Source organism: Trematomus bernacchii, unplaced genomic scaffold (assembly GCF_902827165.1).
Source record: "Trematomus bernacchii unplaced genomic scaffold, fTreBer1.1, whole genome shotgun sequence".
Taxonomy (NCBI): domain Eukaryota; kingdom Metazoa; phylum Chordata; class Actinopteri; order Perciformes; family Nototheniidae; genus Trematomus; species Trematomus bernacchii.
Genome location: NW_022987447.1, coordinates 363242 through 383236, shown reverse-complemented (window position 1 = coordinate 383236; position 19995 = coordinate 363242). Strand labels below are relative to the sequence as shown.

At 41.6% G+C, this 19995-nt stretch overlaps 1 protein-coding gene across 1 annotated transcript in view; it reads left to right on the top strand.

Moving 5' to 3' along the window:
* The window catches only part of slco4a1 (solute carrier organic anion transporter family, member 4A1), a 60360-nt gene that overhangs the window by 21789 nt on the left and 18576 nt on the right, over positions 1 to 19995 (top strand). Inside the window, exon 3 of the mRNA XM_034142479.1 lies at positions 5453 to 5543. Within this exon, the coding sequence (XP_033998370.1) occupies positions 5453 to 5543 (91 nt within the window). The remainder of the gene's footprint in view (positions 1 to 5452; positions 5544 to 19995) is intronic.

Sequence of the window (19995 nt, the reverse complement as noted above, 5' to 3'; positions counted from 1 at the left end):
TTTGTGCACTTGTAAAAAAAAGTTGTGTACTTGTAAAACCTTAGCTGAATTTGTCTCTGAAACATGATTTATTAGAATAATGTTATGTGTTTGTTTGATAGATACGTTTTTTCTTTGCAAAACTAAATTCATTAGTTTGTAGATGGTGTTTTGTATTTGCAAACCACATTGTGTTTGTTAGTGAATCATAAGGCATTTGTAAAACCTGTTTAGTTTGTTTGTGGAGTTATGGCAGGAAATTAGCTCCATAAAAAACAACTAAAGAAAAACTAAATAGTAATAATAATAAAATGTCTCCACTGATCTGTGTTGTAAGTGTGATTTATGTATGATTCCAATCGCTTTTTATAGTCAAAATCAGCAAATTTGCCGAGCTCCGCTACAACTACGGGGAGCGATGAGAAGTGAGGCAGGGACGAGCTCTGCCTCTCATAAGCCCACAGTAACTGGCTGGAGCACGGGCACTAATTTAGCGCGGGCACTTATTTTGTGAGCGCGCTCAAGCCAGTTACTGTGGGGTGAGGTGAGGCACAGATGAGCTCTGCCTCACCTCAGAATGCGTCACCCCACAGAAACTGGCTGGAAAGCGGGCACTAAGCGCATGCCTGTTACCATCTCACTGTAGGTCACCAATGTAATGTTTGTAGATCCCTTTATTACATTTATCCTCGCCATCCATAGTCTCTAAATAACTTATTTCACATAGATATGATATTTAGCCTGGTCTCATCATACAACGGCAATGAAAAAAGCACCAGGGGAGGCAGCCATAACCTCTGCCGCACTGAAGGGGGCGCACGTGAGCCCACAGGTTCTTGTTGCTACTGTAATTCTACGCAGAGACGGTAGACGCAAACAACAAACTAGACTTTTGAACCTACAGGAAGATAAGGAGGACTTTTACAAAAAAGTAATAGAGATTGTTGTCCAGATAGCATGGACTTCATCTTCAAGTCAAGGTAAGACCACAATTGTAATGAAAATGGGATCTTACTAAGAAAGAACAATCCAATATTTAGATTTTGGGTATCCTTTTGTTGAACGGTCTGTTTAAAATGAATCGAAGCATCAGACTAAAAAAGCTTTTGAAAATAACAGAATATTTCGATTAAGGTCAAAATATAATATTTGTAAATCTGACTCTGAAAGAGTCAGTGCCTCTGCCTCACCAGCCATGAACCTCACCGCACGTCACTGAGCTACACCATTGTTTGGTTTCCATGGTAGCGCGTCTCTTTAGTAGCGCGCACTCCTTTCCTGTAAATTACAGGTCCAGCCCAAGCCCCCAGGAAGTGCGCCGGACTCTGATGAAAATATTCGTGCTGGCCAAACGGCGGTACTACACTTCCTTTTGGTTGCCAGGCCCGGAAACACTTTTTCCCATTGACTTACATGGGGAAAGAGTGGTCTGTAAATCGTTGGATAATTTTTTTTAAACTAAATAAACTACCCAGTATGAACACTTGTATAGCCCTTATTAAAAACATTCGTTCCTCAAGTTGTAAAATGTGCTAATAACGTTATTCTGAGAGTTATTTCCCTCTGCATTATGAACGCGCATCTAACCCACGGGACCGCGCCGCCCGGCACGTTCATGTTACGTGTTCAGCACTACATGCGTTTATCTTTACCCATGGATGCACAATAAGAACGGACCCATATCGCCTTACTGCCAGCCCACGGAGCTGTAATAATGGATATATTGCACATGTTTGCTGTAATTCATCATTTATAACATATTATACTACATGGGCTGTATGATTAAATCTTGTACCGTAAATGTTGTATTAAATAAAGTTAATATTACCGACGTAGATTAACGTCCCTGTAGCTTCTTATTGCACTAAGAAGCTTATTGCACTGTGTGTATATATATATATATATATATATATATATATACAGTGCAATAATTCTTTCATGCTAAATGAAGCTCTGTTGCTTGGATATCACTAGATCCTGTTACAGCGTAATATAAAAGTACATAACGATTGATGTGTAAATTAGCATAATTACTAGCTAACCGCTAGCTGCTAACTGCCGCCTCGTTAATATCAAATCTATCATAACAAACATTACCATGCTGTCATGAACGTGCGGTGCTGTTACGTGTACGCAAATTGACGTGCTTGATGTGAACGAGCATTTTGGGGGGCATGGTTAAAGTTGCGCATGCGCTATGAGCGCACATACGGGTACTTCTCAGGCATGCCGGGTAATCTGTGACGTTTCGCTCTCTCAAAAGTTGGGCCATTTTATCATCATGCGCGAATGAGCAACTCTCATAGGAATGAATGAGGCCCCGCCTCCCACGCTGTATCCAGTTCTTATTATACATCCATGGTCCAGCCAGGCAAAACAGTGCACTTCTCTTTCCCGCACTACTGTGACAGACCATGGGGCTGGGTCAGCCACTAACATATTCATATTTCTCTTCTCAAAAAGAGAAATATGAACGTTAGTTTTTAACTGAAATTATCAAATAAAGTCAAAATGTCACAGTGTTTACAAACATTGACCATACCGTTCACCAGCCCCCACCCCCCTATGCAAGCAAACTCGGAATAAAGTATTATTTTATTTTTAAAAAATGTTTTCGGATTTCACATCAACAGGAGTCCGGTTAACTAAAATGTCCGTGTGGAACAATACCCCCAACCCATAGATCCGTGGGTGAATAATGTCAATCACCACATTACACCATAGACTGTATATATAAAGCATTACACACACCCCTTCACATTTACATTTTAATTTACATTAAAGTATTTCGTGAGGCCTTCTAAAATGTTTTTAAATATAATTAGGGTTGTAGTTGAAGAGTTTGTAAATTGCGTTGCCTGGCAACGCAATCGCACAACGTCACGTCCGTTAATTCCACATCCACACCAGTCTATGATCCACAAACATGGATTAACATCGATTTAATACATTAATGTAGCCTTTGTTTCTGCTAAAAGAGGTGTCGACCAGCTAGGGCAACAAGAAAATCGGCGAAATCAAGTGTGAAGATTAAAAAATAAATTAAAAACATCTCATTTTGACAATAAAAACCGACCAATAGGCGCGGTAGACGATTTGCTTGGCACTTCCGGGTATTTCTCCACTGGTTGGGCCATGTTAACAATACCGTGTAACTGTCACGTTTGAAGGGACGAAACCGTGACATATTCACGTCTCCCAGCATGGTAGATCGTCACATGTTCACGTCTTGCCGTGATACCGGGTTGGATATTACTTAATAATACAATACATTATAATATATTATATGATAATTACATTTTAATTGTATTCATTTATTATTTCATAGAAACTTATCAAACATGTAATTAAAGAATGGTGATATACACAGTGATAGATGTTAAGGACTAACGTTTATAAGAAATAGCCTAGTATTTATCCATATTCATAATGATATTTATATATTCAACAACCATTTTTAATGTAAAAGGTTCATAAAATAACAACACTGTCATTGCAAGTGACACTCAGTTAGTTGACTTTTATGTACAACTGCTAAATTTGTTACTGATAAAAAAGGGCTTCTACCTAATTACCTTAAATAAACTCACAAATTAATTAAACCAGTTCAATACGCATTATTCTTATTCTTATCATTCTTTATGAGCGCAGAAAGTCTTAAAATCAGACCTGTTTTTTAAATTAAATCTGACGGCAGGCAGGCAGCTCTGATCACCTCATGATAAATGCGCAACACCTAATCGCCGGCCATTCAGCCACAGCTCCCTCTACTGTATGCAAATCAAGCTGTAGACTGTGTGAAAGCGCCTATTGTTTTAAATAATGGTCGGAATGTGACCTGTGAGCCTTCTGAATTACCGTGGGATAGCACATTCTAAACTAAAATGTTCAATCAATAAAGTAACATCTTATCTTATCTTAATAATATCTTCATATTAATAATAATAATAATAAATCATACAGTATGTGTCCGAAAGGGAGCAGGAGGAAGCAAACACAAAAATATACTGCATATTAAAGAAAATGATTGTAAAGGTAAAAGTATGAGCATAACAAATAAAGAAGTGTAATGTACACATTTACATTATTATTATGATTATTTAATATATAAAGACTATATATTATTGAATTACAAGATTAGATCTACTTTATTTGATCTAAAATATTGATGTGTTCAAATGCTCTTCAAAACACAACTGAAAGTCCATGAAAAGTTGTCTTTCTGTATTTGTGAATGAAGCGCCATCTCCTGGTTAAATCCTGAAATTGAAAATCTGGCAACGCCCTCTTGGAAAATAGTGGGAGGGCTTAACATTCCCAGACGCTGGTCTTAGGCAGCTGTAAGCTGGAGTCCTATCTGGAGTGCTACATCTGTAGGGTCTACGGGAATTGCTCCCATCTGCATCCATCGCCTACAGTTTGCAGCATTGGGCTTCACCGCACTGTCCCGGAGTTCGCCGCTTGGCTCTGATAGGCCAGAAGTCGGTTTGATTGCATTCGGGCTCGATTGCTTATCCTGTCTGAGTAGCCCGGATGATGCTGCATGGACATTTTTGACGTCGAATTTTATACACCGAAATCGTGCATTCGAATTTTTTTCACTTGAATTTTTGGGATCTGAATTTGACTATTCAAATTTTTTTAACTTGAATTGTTACATTTTTATTTCACATAGGTAAATTTAGAGCAAAAAAATTCAGATACATGATTCTCAAAGTAATTATTTTCAATGCTATAAATTCGGTGTCTGATCAAATTCAAATACTTCTGTCTCTTGTTTGCTTCCATAGTTGTGGCATGAATGGTATCTAAGTTTGAGCATGATTATAGAAATTCCAACACATCGAAACGGGTTTCATCACACTTTTTTCCTCCTGTTTTCATGGCGTCCAATTTGAATCAAAGCATTTTATGTTGTAAATTAGCTGAATATGTTCAACACTTTCCTTCTATAGTAACACTTGTTTCTCTCTAACGGCACAGTACCGATCCAGAAGTCAATCGCAGCACTTTTATTAGCTCTATTACTGAGAATTGAAAACAGATAAAGATTGTATTGTAGATGTGAAGTGCCTTTTTGCTAAACACAGAGATAGAGTCAGTAAATCTGCTGCAAATGTCACATCCCAGTCATCGTCTATGATGCTCATTGTTGTGTTACCTTTTACAGAGTTTTAGTGTTGGCACTGTCATTTTGAGTGTTTCAGGCTCTTGAGTTTTGTAATATTCACCATTCAACATCCACTCTTCCAAAATATCACTTTGTGCATTTCAAACAGAATCAGAGCACATTGTAACCCATCGAGGAAATCCTCTCACCTAATCACATGCTCACATCAAGTTCCTTCTTTCTCATAAAACACTCACTTTGAGAACAAACTCAGAGCACAGCAAAGAACAAGGGGCTCTTTTGACCTGTAGGAAACAGGAAGTAGACAGTCAGTATTCTGACTCTCTCTCTCTTTCTCTCTAGGGATCTTCTACACAGCAGCCATTGTGGGCCCAGCAGCGGGCTATCTGTTGGGGGGATACTTCCTCAACATGTACACTGAGATCCACCTGAAGTGAGTCTGCTTTGGATGATAGGATTAGAACTCATTAGAATGAACAAACATATGCATATTAGAATAGAACAGTCTAAAGTGGAAAATGCATGAAGAGATCAAACTACAGAGTAACTAGAGTACATTAAGTAAGGGATAGTAGGCAGCGATGGTGATTGGTTCCTCGGGCTATAATGACTGGCTTGCTGCATATTATCCCAATTATAAAGGTTATAAAGGAAGTATTGAAGCTCCTTTCCTATCATCTAGAGAATTCTAACAGCTCTTATCATGGCTGCCACTGAGGTAATTTCACTCCGTTAGGAACCTTCCTAAGCTAAACTGATAATATGACCGCAACCCTTGTCTGTCTGTCTTCTGCTGTTCCCTTTGGTGTTTATTTCCTGTCTGTCTGTCTGTCTTCTTCTGCTGTTCCCTTTAGCGTTTACTTCCTGTCTGTCTTCTGCCGTTCCTTTTAGTGTTTACTTCCTGTCTGTTTTCGTCTTCTGTTCCTTTAAGTGTTTCCTTCTTTTCTGTCTTCTTTTGTTGATTTCTCTGTCCTCCAGTTCTCTCCCTTTTAACCTCTTCCTTCTCTTGTGCTGTTTTCTTGTTCTCTTTTTTTTTTTTCTACAGTTCTGTGCTGTTCAAAAATATATATATTCCATGGTGTTTTCTGATGGAGGAATTCTAATGTTTTTTAGGCCGTGTAATAACGTTATATTCAATAATGTTATTTGAATTTAAAACATTTAAATCTTTATTTCAAACTGTCAACATAGTATCAAAAGAAAACACCAAAGCAGTACCGAACAGAAAAAGTCATGACAGTTGTCATCACTACCACATTGCATTGTGGGGTATTATGCCAGTGTAGTGTAACCAAGCCCCCAGGAAGTGCGCCGGACTCAGATGAAAATATTCGTGGTGGCCAAACGGCGGTACTACACTTCCGTTTGGTTGCCAGGCCCGGAAACACTTTTTCCCATTGACTTACATGGGGAAAGAGTGGTCTGTAAATCGTTGGATAATTTTTTTTAAACTAAATAAACTACCCAGTATGAACACTTGTATAGCCCTTATTAAAAACATTCGTTCCTCAAGTTGTAAAAATGTGCTAATAACGTTATTCTGAGAGTTATTTCCCTCTGCATTATGAACGCGCATCTAACCCACGGGACCGCGCCGCCCGGCACGTTCATGTGATGTGACGTGTTCAGTACTACATGCGTTTATCTTTACCCATGGATGCACAATAAGAACGGACCCATATCGCCTTACTGCCAGCCCACAGAGCTGTAATAATGGATATATTGCACATGTTTGCTGTAATTCATCATTTGTAAAATATTATACTGCATGGGCTGTATGATGTAAATCTTGTATTAAATAAAGTTAATATTACCGACGTAGATTAACGTCCCTAGCTTCTTATTGCACTTGCAATATACCAGTAAGGAGTTGAACGTTGCTGTTTGCTATTACTATAACACCACACAGGGATAAACCAGAGTTTACAACCTTTGCATGTGGGCACAACACGTTTTGACCCAGATTAATTAGCTATACCATATGATATCGCCCGAGGAAGTCGTCATACTTATACATAAATAAAGATATATGTGTCAAAGCTCTAATCAAATTAACAGTTGTATTAATTATACTTGTATATGTATATAGCCTGTGTTGTATATTTATACACACAAATGAACAACCTTGTGTGTGTCAAATAACAAGTTGTATTGTAGTGTTTATTTTAGTGTTGTTTTATGCTTATCCACATTTTGATTTCAGAGCACAGGAGAATGCTGGGCACAACATAAAGCTCAACAGTGAAGCTGGCAATGCTGAACAAAACCATCTAGAGTTATAATATTTATTCAGCTGAAAAAGTCAAAGCTCTACGAAAATGTAATTAAAAATACATAAGCATTTCAGGTAGAAATCAGCATTTTATATAGAAATTCACAAAAATAAGAAATGAAACCTAAAAGAGATGTTACAAAATGTATACCTCTGATGGCTGGCATAGTAGAACTAGAAAATAGTGACAACAATGTGGCGTCAGTGGAGTACACCGCTTCGCGATTGTCAACGGGGGGGTGGCGTCAGTAGAGTACAGAGCTTCGTGACCGCGGCGCGTGTGAACGTTGTGATCAGCTGTTTTAGCGCAGGGCTGCTGTACAGACCGACGTTAACAGCAGCCCTGTCTGTGCACACGGAGACCGACTCTGTCGTCCGGTGAACTAACCGCCTTCTGGAAAAGCTTCACATTTACGTCGGTACGCAAATGCGCTTTGTGACACAAGTGACGGTACGCATTTCAGATTGTTGCCGCGCATGCGTACCTGCGTACCAGTTATGTGCACCCCTGGTTATGACATCATTAAGTGGCCAAAATCTGATCAGCTCATTTTCAGACAGGTTTTTATATAAATGGATCAGGACAAAAAGAGAGAGAATCTTTGTTCCTGAAACTTTCAGAGTCTCTTTCCACAGAGGGGACACATGTTGATGTAGAAGAGACATGAAGAAGAGGGGACACATGTTGATGAAGAAGAAACATGAAGAAGAGGGGACACATGTTGATGTAGAAGAGACATGGGGAAGAGGGGACACATGTTGATGTAGAAGAGATGTGAAGAAGAGGGGACACATGTTGATGTAGAAGAGACATGGAGAAGAGGGGACACATGTTGATGTAGAAGAGACATGGAGAAGAGGGGACACATGTTGATGTAGAAGAGATGTGAAGAAGAGGGGACACATGTTGATGTAGAAGAGACATGAAGAAGAGGGGACACATGTTGATGTAGAAGAGACATGAAGAAGAGGGGACACATGTTGATGTAGAAGAGACATGAAGAGGGGACACATGTTGATGTAGAAGAGACATGAAGAAGAGGGGACACATGTTGATGTAGAAGAGACATGAAGAAGAGGGGACACATGTTGATGTAGAAGAAACATGAAGAAGAGGGGACACATGTTGATGTAGAAGAGACATGAAGAAGAGGGGACACATGTTGATGTAGAAGAGACATGAAGAAGAGGGGACACATGTTGATGTAGAAGAGACATGAAGAAGAGGAGACACATGTTGATGTAGAAGAGACATGAAGAAGAGGGGACACATGTTGATGTAGAAGAGACATGAAGAAGAGGGGACACATGTTGATGTAGAAGAGACATGAAGAAGAGGGGACACATGTTGATGTAGAAGAGACATGGAGAAGAGGGGACACATGTTGATGTAGAAGAGACATGGAGAAGAGGGGACACATGTTGATGTAGAAGAGACATGAAGAGGGGACACATGTTGATGTAGAAGAGACATGAAGAGGGGACACATGTTGATGTAGAAGAGACATGAAGAAGAGGGGACACATGTTGATGTAGAAGAGACATGGAGAAGAGGGGACACATGTTGATGTAGAAGAGACATGAAGAAGAGGGGACACATGTTGATGTAGAAGAGACATGGAGAAGAGGGGACACATGTTGATGTAGAAGAGACATGAAGAGGGGACACATGTTGATGTAGAAGAGACATGAAGAAGAGGGGACACATGTTGATGTAGAAGAGACATGAAGAAGAGGGGACACATGTTGATGTAGAAGAGACATGAAGAAGAGGGGACACATGTTGATGTAGAAAAGACATGAAGAAGAGGGGACACATGTTGATGTAGAAAAGACAGGAAAAAGTGGATTTGTTTTTACGTTGTGTTACCTGGAATAGGTGCGACCTTTTCCCGAGCGACCCACAGGAAATCTCCCACGTTGAGCTTCCTCACATCGAACGTCACTCCGTTCCTCTGCAGCTCTTTGACCAGATCCTGCTTGCAGTTTTTGCTTCCGCTTCACAAAACACACCAACAGTTCAGGAAACACACACACACACACACACATTTATACGTTTGATTCACACAGTTTAAAACACACAGCTGTCTTACCCGGTTGTCTCAATGAAGTCCACACAGAGGATGATCTCGTAGGAGCCGGGAAGGAGACTCCATGAATTTGGGTTTCTGCTCGTTGACGGTACATTTTGGGGTTTTCCTAAAAAGAACATCCCAGGAACGACAACCCTCGGCTGGGCAGAGGAGGTCGGCCTCTCTGTAGGTCTGGAAAAAGGCGGTTCAATTCCTTTTATTGTATTTACAAACAGTTCAACAATACAAGTGCAATCATAAGACATAATGGAGATATTTCGATCTAAAATATATATTACTAATAAATCTACAATTGTTGAGAGTTCATGTATTTTACAGAAACATTACAAGCTAAAACACACCAAGAAAAGTCTACATATTGTCATATATAAAAGTAGAATGCACCGTATTTTTCTGTATTTACTTTTTACATGTATATATTTGACCTATTTTTGCATTTTACTTGCACGTTTCTGTTTCTTTTTGGACTATATTTATTCCTTTTTATGTCGTAAGTTGATGGAGGAGGCTGGGACTTAAGATTGTCAAAACCAAGACCACGTTATTTTGAATCTTGAATGTTTAAATGGTCTCTAAACACAAAATGTATCAGTCCAAACATAGGTCAAAATATATTGATATGAGAAACACAAACCTTTGACAAAGTGGAAATAATGGTGCGACTTAAATGCATTTCAGAGTATAGTTACATGTTGAGATAATGATACGTTTTTTTCCCAGAAGTTTTGAAGCACACTCACTGCATTCTCTCCTCTTCCTTCTCCTCTTCGTCATCATCACTAACAGTGAGGTCCACAAACCCCGGGCCACCCTCCTCTCCCTCCTCCTGCTCGTTTCCTTCACTCCTGGCCTCCTCTCTGTCTCCTTCTGGACCTTTAGTTCCCTCTAAAGACTCGAGGCGCTCCCCTAAAGCCAGACCCTCTTCTGTCAGAGAATACCTGAAGAGGGAGGAAGAGTGAACTACATTTAAACGAAAGGGAAGCCCCCGTTTCCACTTCAAAACACTCTGAATTGCTTTCCGCATAATCTGTTGGTTGCAAAAGGAGTTTAAGTCTCTCTGTTTCACTCCGATGACATGAGAGCAGGTTTTAACAATGTTGTTCAGGCTGTTCCTGTCTCTCAGTGTAAGGCTATTGTAGGGTATTTTAGCTCTGAGCTCAGGATTAGCTGAAAGGACTCCAGGAAGCTTATTTACAAGTTAACAGCGTTTAATAAAACAACGATACGATGATACAATGAAATTGCAAGAATGGTTGGTTATCCTTGAGGGACAGCTGGGAAAGAGGGCGGCTTCCAGCTGGCTTCTCATTTTATAATCTGTAGGCTTCTCCTATTGTCTTAGCGTTGACGGGGGCGGGTCCAAGGCACGTCCTGTCGTTTTCTGATGTTAGTTTTACAATCTTCTAATATGTTGGTCATTTAAACATTCCATAATAATAGTATTGCAGCGTCAATAAACAAATAAAACAAATAAGGCTCTCAATGAATGCTTTGGTAAAAACGACAAAGAATGACCGGCCTGACAGAGAGAGAGTTCAGTTTGTGAAGAAGGTGCATTGACCCCGCTTCACAGCACACTCAGTATTCACATCGAATTTGCGGTGGTCGTCGAAAATGGTGCCCAAGTATTTATATGATGTGACAATTTCAACCTTGTCATTGTGTATGATTCACTCCTTAGGAACATCCTTGTGACGTCTTAAGTCAATTCCTGGGTTTTAGAGATGTGTGTGTGTGTCAGAGTTCCCGTTAGCCGGTAATTACCGGACAATGACCGGTAAAATATGCTGAAGTCCGGCAAATCTAAATCTCTCCGGTCAAAATGTCCGGTCAAAATAATTTTCCCTTAGCGCAATACCGCATCAGTTGCGCCACTTATGTGACAGACAAGAATAGTATGTGACAGACAAAAGAGTATGTGACAGACAAAAATTGTCAATTCTAATGTCTAACACTTAATGTGGAGAAAGAGATGTCCTGTATGGGTTGATTGTGCGTTGATCTGTTGGTAATGCCTCGGGGTTCCGGTGGGCATGTAAACAAATGCATAATGCTGCGCTATACTTTGTGGCCTCATCCGGTTGCATAGCGACGCTTATTGTTTAGGTGTCTTTTAACAAGCAGGTAGTCATATCATTAGCTAGAACTAGCTAGATCTGATCGATATGGACATAAATGCGAGTAAAGTCTAATCTGACAGGAGAGAGAGATCGGCTGCTGCTGACGAGTCGACACGCAGCTCTGCATGATCCCCTGCAGCGGCGAGCAGAGCAAAACACACTTCAGGTTAGAAAATCACACGTAGCTATTTTAATTACCTCTCAAACTACCTAAACTAGTTATAGATATGTTTAGTTTTACTGTCGGGTCACTCATTACTGGATCCGCGAGCTGCATGATACTGACGGGCTGTCAGGAGAAGGAGAGAGCGCTCCGTTTATTATTCCCGCGTTTTTGTAAATTACTGTACACTTTTGAATAATGTAGTTAATCTACTATAATTAGTTTGTTTAATGTCGAATCATATCAATTTGTTTTAAAGCTCAATAAATAACAAAGAAGACCTTTAACCGGCACTTATCTAATTTTGTCCGGAAGATTTCAACTTTAACGGACATGTTGACCGGCAAAAAAATATTCTAACGGGAACTCTGGTGTGTGTGTGTGTGTGTGTGTGTGTGTGTGTGTGTGTGTGTGTGTGTGTGTGTGTGTGTGTGTGTGTGTCCTCTGTACCTTGCAGGGTTGTGGGTCTTCATCACCAGGTTCTTCTGGATCAGAGTGCTCACTGAAGACCAGGCCGTGTACTTACTGCCCAGATCTGGCTACAGACACATAAAAGTTAACTCAATTAAAATACAAATATTCAGGACGCTCTGATCAGGGTACCCTGTGCCGTCATATCAGTCAATAAATGGCCAATACAAAATTGTGCTCAAGCTAATTTTGTACCAAAAACATTAATATTTCATGCCGACAGACTCAACATTTTTTTGAATAAAGAGTATTATTAGGAAGTATTTTCTCTGCTTTTGACGACAATTTTTGAGTAATAATAATGGTTTATTGTTAACAGGACATCCCAAAACAAGTCCCTTTTTATATATTATGTAGTAAAATAAGGCGCCGTGCTGGTGGCTGCCTGTTGCATGCAGCTCCCGGTGTTTTATTGTTCTTTGTCTTTTTGTTTACTTTTATTCTCTTAGTTGTACTTTTTTCTTTGGATATTTATTTTGTTTTGCAGCGAACTATGGCCACGTTTTACTTCGAACGTTTTCTGGTCATTCTTCTGCTACTTTTTTCACTTTTTGTGTCGGAGAGCCATGCTCAGAGGAGTGATGGCATTGTTTACACGCGTGAGCAGCTGATTGCGCTGTGCCGACCCGTGCTGCTGCCCGGAGCAAGGCATGACATCCCGGAGGAGCTTCGGAGGCTCAAGCGGGGCTGCAGAGCTGGGGCCAAGCTGAGGATGAAGAAGAAGATGAGGTACAAACCCTGTGTACCGGCCATCATAATGGGGAACGTGAGGTCTTTGGGGAATAAGATGGACGAGCTCCGCGTGCTGACGAAGACGCAGTGGGAATACCGTGAGTGTAGCATCATGTGTTTTACCGAGACTTGGTTGCACTCGCTCATCCCGGATAATAACACGGCTCTCCCCGGCTTCACGAGTGTTCGGGCGGACAGGGACGTTATTCTGAGCGGTAAAAAGAAAGGAGGAGGGATTGCACTGTATGTGAACGAACGATGGTGTAATCCTGGACATGTTACTGTGAAGGAGCGTTTCTGTAGCCCGGACATTGAACTGCTAGCTGTGGGATTACGTCCATTTTATCTACCTAGAGAACTTTATTCTGTCATCGTAGTTGCTGTCTATATTCCACCGAACGCGGACGCGGAGGTGGCTGGTGACGTCATTCACTCTTCTGTGGCCAAACTCCAAACTCTTCACCCAAATGCATTCATAACAATAACTGGGGATTTTACCCGTGCAAAACTGGACAAATCTCTGCCTACATTCACTCAGTATGTGAAATGCCCCACCAGGGGAAATAATACTCTGGATCTTCTATATGCTAATACCAAGAATGCATATTGTGCCACTGCCCTCCCCCCCCTGGGCAGATCTGACCACAACCTCGTCTTTTTGGCTCCTAAATATGTCCCACTGGTGCAGAGGCAGCCTGTATCCACCAGGACTGTGAGGAAATGGACTCCAGGGGCTAATGAGGCTCTACAGGACTGCTTCGAGACCACTGACTGGGACGTGCTTTGTGTGCCACATGGAGAGGACATCAATAATATGACTGACTGCATCACAGAATACATCAACTTCTGTGAACAAACAATATTACCGGCTAAAACTGTCAACTGTTTCCCCAATAATAAACCCTGGATTACTAGTGACCTGAAAACTCTTTTAAATAAGAAAAAGGAAGCTTATAAGTCTGGGGACAAATCAATGCTGAAGAGTATCCAGCATCAACTGAGAGACAATTTGAGGAGGGGCAGAGATTCGTACAGGAAGAAGCTGGAGACTAAGCTCCAGCTGAACAATAGCAGGGATGTCTGGGCTGGGATGAAGGCTATCACTGGCTTCAAAGGGAGAGACAGACTGACTGTGGGCACCCTGGAGAGGGCCAACGAGCTGAACACCTTCTTCAATAGGTTTAGCTCTCCGCCCGCTGCTGTCTCCTCCACTTCCTCTTCTCACCTCACCTCCTCCTCTCAGCCTGGCGTCAACATCCCCCCTCTGCTCACCACCTACACTTCACACCTCTCCTCCACCACCCAGCCTGGCTTCTGCACCCCCCCCTCTGCTCACATTGCCGCTGACCCCCCCCCCCCCCTCTGCTCATCTTGCCTCAGCCCCCCCCCCCTCTATCCCCCCTGCCATCAAGCCCCCCCCCCCCGCTTCACTGTGAGCACAGGACAGGTCCAGAGTCAGATGGAAAAACTCCACCAAGGCAAGGCTGCTGGCCCTGATGGTATCAGCCCCAGGGTCCTGAGGACCTGTGCACGCCAGCTGGCTCCTGTTCTCCAGTATATATTCAACCTGAGCCTGCACTTGGAGACCATCCCGGTGCTGTGGAAGACATCATGCGTTGTTCCGGTCCCTAAAAAGACAACTCCTTCTGGGCTCAATGACTATCGCCCTGTAGCACTCACATCTCATGTGATGAAGGTGCTTGAGAGACTGGTCTTGGCCCATCTCAGACCGCAGGTGAGATTATTCCTTGACCCTCTGCAATTTGCCTACCAGCCTCACCTGGGGGTGGACGATGCCATTATTTACCTGCTGCAGCGTGCTCACTCATACCTGAATGGATCGGGTTGCACTGTGAGAATCACCTTTTTTGATTTCTCCAGTGCATTCAACACGATCCAGCCTCGGCTACTGAGTGACAAGCTGCAGGCTATGAGGGTAAACTCGTCCACCATCTCCTGGATTACCAACTACCTCACGGACAGACCACAGTACGTCCGGCTGGGCAGTGTGCTGTCTGATGTGGTGGTTGGTAGTATTGGAGCCCCACAGGGGACTGTGCTGTCTCCTTTCCTGTTCACCTTATACACCTCTGACTTTCTATACAACTCAGAGTCATGCCACCTGCAGAAGTTTTCGGATGACTCTGCAGTGGTAGGGTGTATAAGGGATGGACGGGAGGAGGAGTACAGAGCGCTGGTGGGTGATTTTGTTGAGTGGACTGGAAGAAATCATCTGCTTCTGAATGTGGCCAAGACCAGAGAGATGGTCATTGATTTCAGGAGGAAGAGGACATCTCCTCCTCTGCCCCTGTGCATTCTGGGAGAGGATGTGGCAGTTGTGGAGGTCTACAAGTACCTGGGAGTGCACTTAGACAATGGGCTGAACTGGAGGATCAACACTGACGCTGTGTACAAGAAGGGGATGAGCAGACTCTATTTTCTGAGGAAACTGAGATCCTTCAACGTATGCAGTAAGATGCTGGAGATCTTCTATCAGTCTGTTGTGGCTAGTGCACTCTTCTTTGCTGCGGTCTGCTGGGGGGGCAGCATCAGAGCCGGTGACACCAGCAGGATCAATAAACTGATCAGGAAAGCTGGGTCAGTCATCGGCATCAAGCTGGAACCCTTTGAAGCTGTGGTGGAGAGGAGGACACTGAACAGGCTGTTGTCCATCATGGATAACCCCACCCATCCTCTCCACCTGCAGCTGGACAGTCAACGGAGCTCCTTCTCCAACAGAATGCTGCAGCTCCCCTGTCACAAGGACAGATACTGGAAAACATTCCTGCCCACTGCAATAACTCTGTACAACAAATCACCTCTGGCTGGAAGAGAACTCTCTGCTCCATAGTTTCTCTAGAAATAAAACCACCTTGTACATTTTTACTCACACATAATCTGTTTCATATTTAATACTCCATAATTCCATATATTTTGAATATATATATATTTGTATATATATATATATATATATATAATATCTGTATGTATATTTTCTATTTTGTATTTTGACATGTATATTTTATATTTTATTTTATATTTTATTTTATTTTATTTCTATTCTTGTATATTTTGTTTTATTGTAAAATGCCTTTTATGCTGCTGTAACAAAAACAATTTCCCAATTTGGGATCAATAAAGTACGATCTATCTATTAGTTTCAGAACATCGGTGTGTTCATTTTCACTATATAATCTTCCACAAAGAACTCCCTTAATATTGAGTAGAATAGAGAGTAGGAGTCAGCCATCTTGTTGTTGTTTTTCAAAAATGGAATGCCTGGGCAAAGTTACCCAGAATGCATCTTCATTGTTGCCATGGCCACATCTCTACATGTGAGCATTGTGCAGAAATTCCAAGTGATATCATGATGATGCTGTGATGTGCTTTGTGACATCATCGATAGTTCCAAATGGGAACCTGCAAGGAGACCAGTTTGAGTTTTAAGGCATAGCATATCTTGGCTTAGCAGAAACCAGACTTTTGGCACAATTCTGTTGTTTATACCGACGTTAACCCTGTCTGTGCACACGGCGACCAACTCTGTCGTCCAGTGATCTAAGCCTCTGCCTCCTGGAAAGCTTCACAGGTCCGTCGGTTATGTCCTGCGCGGCTCACCCAGCTCCAGTTCAATCAGTCATAGAAAGATTTTTTGCAGGGAGCGAAACGGCAACGTAGCTGCTTAATGTTTTTGGGTTTTTTGACATGCCTAGTAGTTTACTCCATTGAGTGTTGACAAGAAACACGTGTAGACAAAATATGTGTTTTGTTTTGATGTTTTGAGGTACGCAAAGGCGCGTAGTGACACAAGTGACGTTACGCAATTCAGATTTGTGCCGCGCATGCGTACCTGCGTACCAGTTATGTGCACCCCTGATTATAATGATTACACCAGAAAGTCACTCTTTGTGAGATTTATTTTTTCACATTTTTCCCACCCACAAGATGATTTCATTCATTGGAGGCCTCAAAGCTGGGTGAAGGTATTGATGCACGGATCAATGCAATCCTTTACAACAGCATTCCACTATGGTTGGGGATGTCTGTAAAAAAAGGAGAAATAATCTTAAACAAAACAAGTGTCGCAATATAGGGAAACAAACTGTGACAAAAACATATCAATTAGATCAGAATCAGAATACTTTACATTGTTACAGCAGAAAAGAGCCAAAGACAGCCTAATGTTACTTAAAGGGCCCATGTCATGGCCATTTCCACTGATCATAATTACATTGTTGAGGTATACTAAAATAGATTTATACTGTGCAATTTTCCAAACTCACATTGGTTTCGCATACAGCATCTCTGTCAAGCATGTGTATTCAGCAGTATTCACTTTCTCCACTAAACGACTCGTTGGAGCTCTTGCCCCCCCCTCCCTGTGAGCCTAGTGTGCTCCGATTGGTCAGCTCGGCCACTCGTTCTGATTAGTCAACCACCAGAGAGGCTGCGCCCATGTCAGTGCTTTTCCCGGCTGCTCTCAGCGTAACATCAGTCTTATCATGGCGTCGGTACAGCGGTATATTTTATATACATATATATTTTTAACTGTTGTTATAGAAGAGTGTGACGGCCTCAGGGCCTTTGTCTTACGGTGGGGTGGAGCTGAAGAGGGTAATCAGCGCGATCACGGACACCTCCGTAGCCGGTGCTATTAATCCCAGCGGCCCGGAGTCTCTCTCCAAAGCGGCTGCAGAAGGACGAACTGAGCGACCCTCTCCCCTCGACCACCTGTCTCTGCATTTACCACAATAAATGTGCCGTGGTTTTGTAAACTCGTGTATGTCTCCTTGTCTTTCCGTTGTGGCCTACGAGCTACTCTCATAACAAAGAGTAAGTTATTTTTACCCGTTATAAACTACTACTGTTTGATGAGAAATCAAATCATGGTTTGCTATATATGAATTCAGGGAAGAAAGGATAGGCCTACTAAGTATTTCCATTAAACTTTATTTTTAGAAATGTACAAAATGAACATAAATATACATATATACACGGTATATCATCCATTCCTCCTCCTCGCATCTTGCCTGCGCACAGTCGGTGCGGTGCCTTTTAGCACCCTCAGTAGTAGTAGAATCCCTTCCCCGTCATGGATTGTCCGCCAGGATCTGGCTGGACGAAATCAAATGCAAATCACAAAATATTAGAGAAACTTAGTTGTTTTAGATTCGTTAGTAGTAGTTGTGTAATGAACAGCTTGCCTGCTAATATGCTAACCTAGCTTTGTTTACCTTGGTAGCTAACACGATATGAACGTTAGCTTGGAGGAAAGGCAACTATAATGCAGTGTAATAAAACTACTATGAACAAAAGCTAGTGGTTCATATTAGGCTAGCAATAACGTGTTTATAATTGCAATCGTATACGGGTATTCTGCTACGTTCGGTCATACAATGTAACTTGCATGAATACATTGTTTTGCGCTAGCATACAGCTAGCCTCGTTAGCTACATGCAGTATATGTACGGTCACAATGTACGGTAAATCACAGTACAGTATACTGTATGAGTATTCCGTGTGTGTGACTGCAGACATTCTCCTGCCATGACAAACATGTAAGGCCATCTGCTGACATTGTAGTTGATATATTTAAACGCTAGCAACGTAGCATCACAAAAATGTTTTTCTGACCAAAACTAGCTCTACCTCCGTGTGTTAGATCGCTACGCCAGCTATAATGTAATTACGTTTCGCGACTGACCGGCAAATCACCCGGAGTATACTGTCAATAGGTATTTTGTGTGTGAATGCAGACATTCTCCTGCTATGAGATACATGTATGCAAGGCCATCTGCTGATATTAGAGTTGATATATGGAAACTCTAGCAACTTAGTTAGCACAGTTAGCACTGTGTCAATGGCTTAGCAGTCCAACACAGTTTACACATTTAAACAGTCTTGTTTGATAAATACACAAATAACAATGCAAACTTACAGGTTGTATACCCAGATCTTCCCCTGCTCCAAACGGTCCCAAACAAGCTGTGCATATCCGGCCTCAAACTGGGCAATGTTTTGGAAGCTTTCGTCTGTGAAATGCCGGTTCTTCGAACCTCTGGAGGAGGAACACGACGCTGCTGGTGTGGCCATAGCTCTTCGGGATTGGTCCATTTCGTTCCGGGTACCGCATGACATCAGGCGGTACCCGGAACTAAATGGAAGACTCAAATGGGCAGTGACGTATCTCCAACGAGGCGTTTTGGGGAGGTATTTTCTGTGTTAGAGTTTTACTCGCTACAGGGTGTACTTTTAGGGTTTTGACTCTGCACACCGTTTACATGCATAAAAACCTTCATAACACACAAGGGGACGGGTAATAACCGGAAAAGCATGACATGGGAGCTTTAAAGTATGCATACAAAAAGTATTAAAGATTAAAAACCAGAAATTATAATAAAAAAAGTTACACATTTTACAAAATACACATCCTGTAACAGTTTGGAGGATTTAGCAGCCTGGTATATTACACAGTTTTAGCGGCATATATATATGTAAATATATATATATATATATATACACACACATGGTTGGTATTTAACAACAAGGGGTGTTATAGTCTGTGTTGTAGTGTGTGATATTGGTATTTATGGAAACATTTTACACCTTTCCTTCAAGTATTATACGTTTTAGTTACTTGTTGGGTACTTAACATGAATAATCACAGTTACTATTCTTTTACTCCATCACATTTCAAAGAGAAATAGGCTATTGTTATTTTAACTCCACCACAGTAATCCATCATCAGCTTTACTTTTTAGATAAAGATTTAAATCACAATTGATCATAACTCCAAATACATATATTTGTATATATTACCAAGTGGTTTCATGTAGGCTACAACCCACACACATATCATGCTAAATTAAGCTCTGTTGCTTGGATATCACGAGATCCTGTTACATCATCGTAATATAAAAGTAGCCTACATAACGACTGATGTGTAAATTAGCATAATTACTGGCTAGCCGCTAGCTGCTAACTGCCACGGCCGCCTCGTTAATATCAAATCCATCATAATAACAATCCATTAC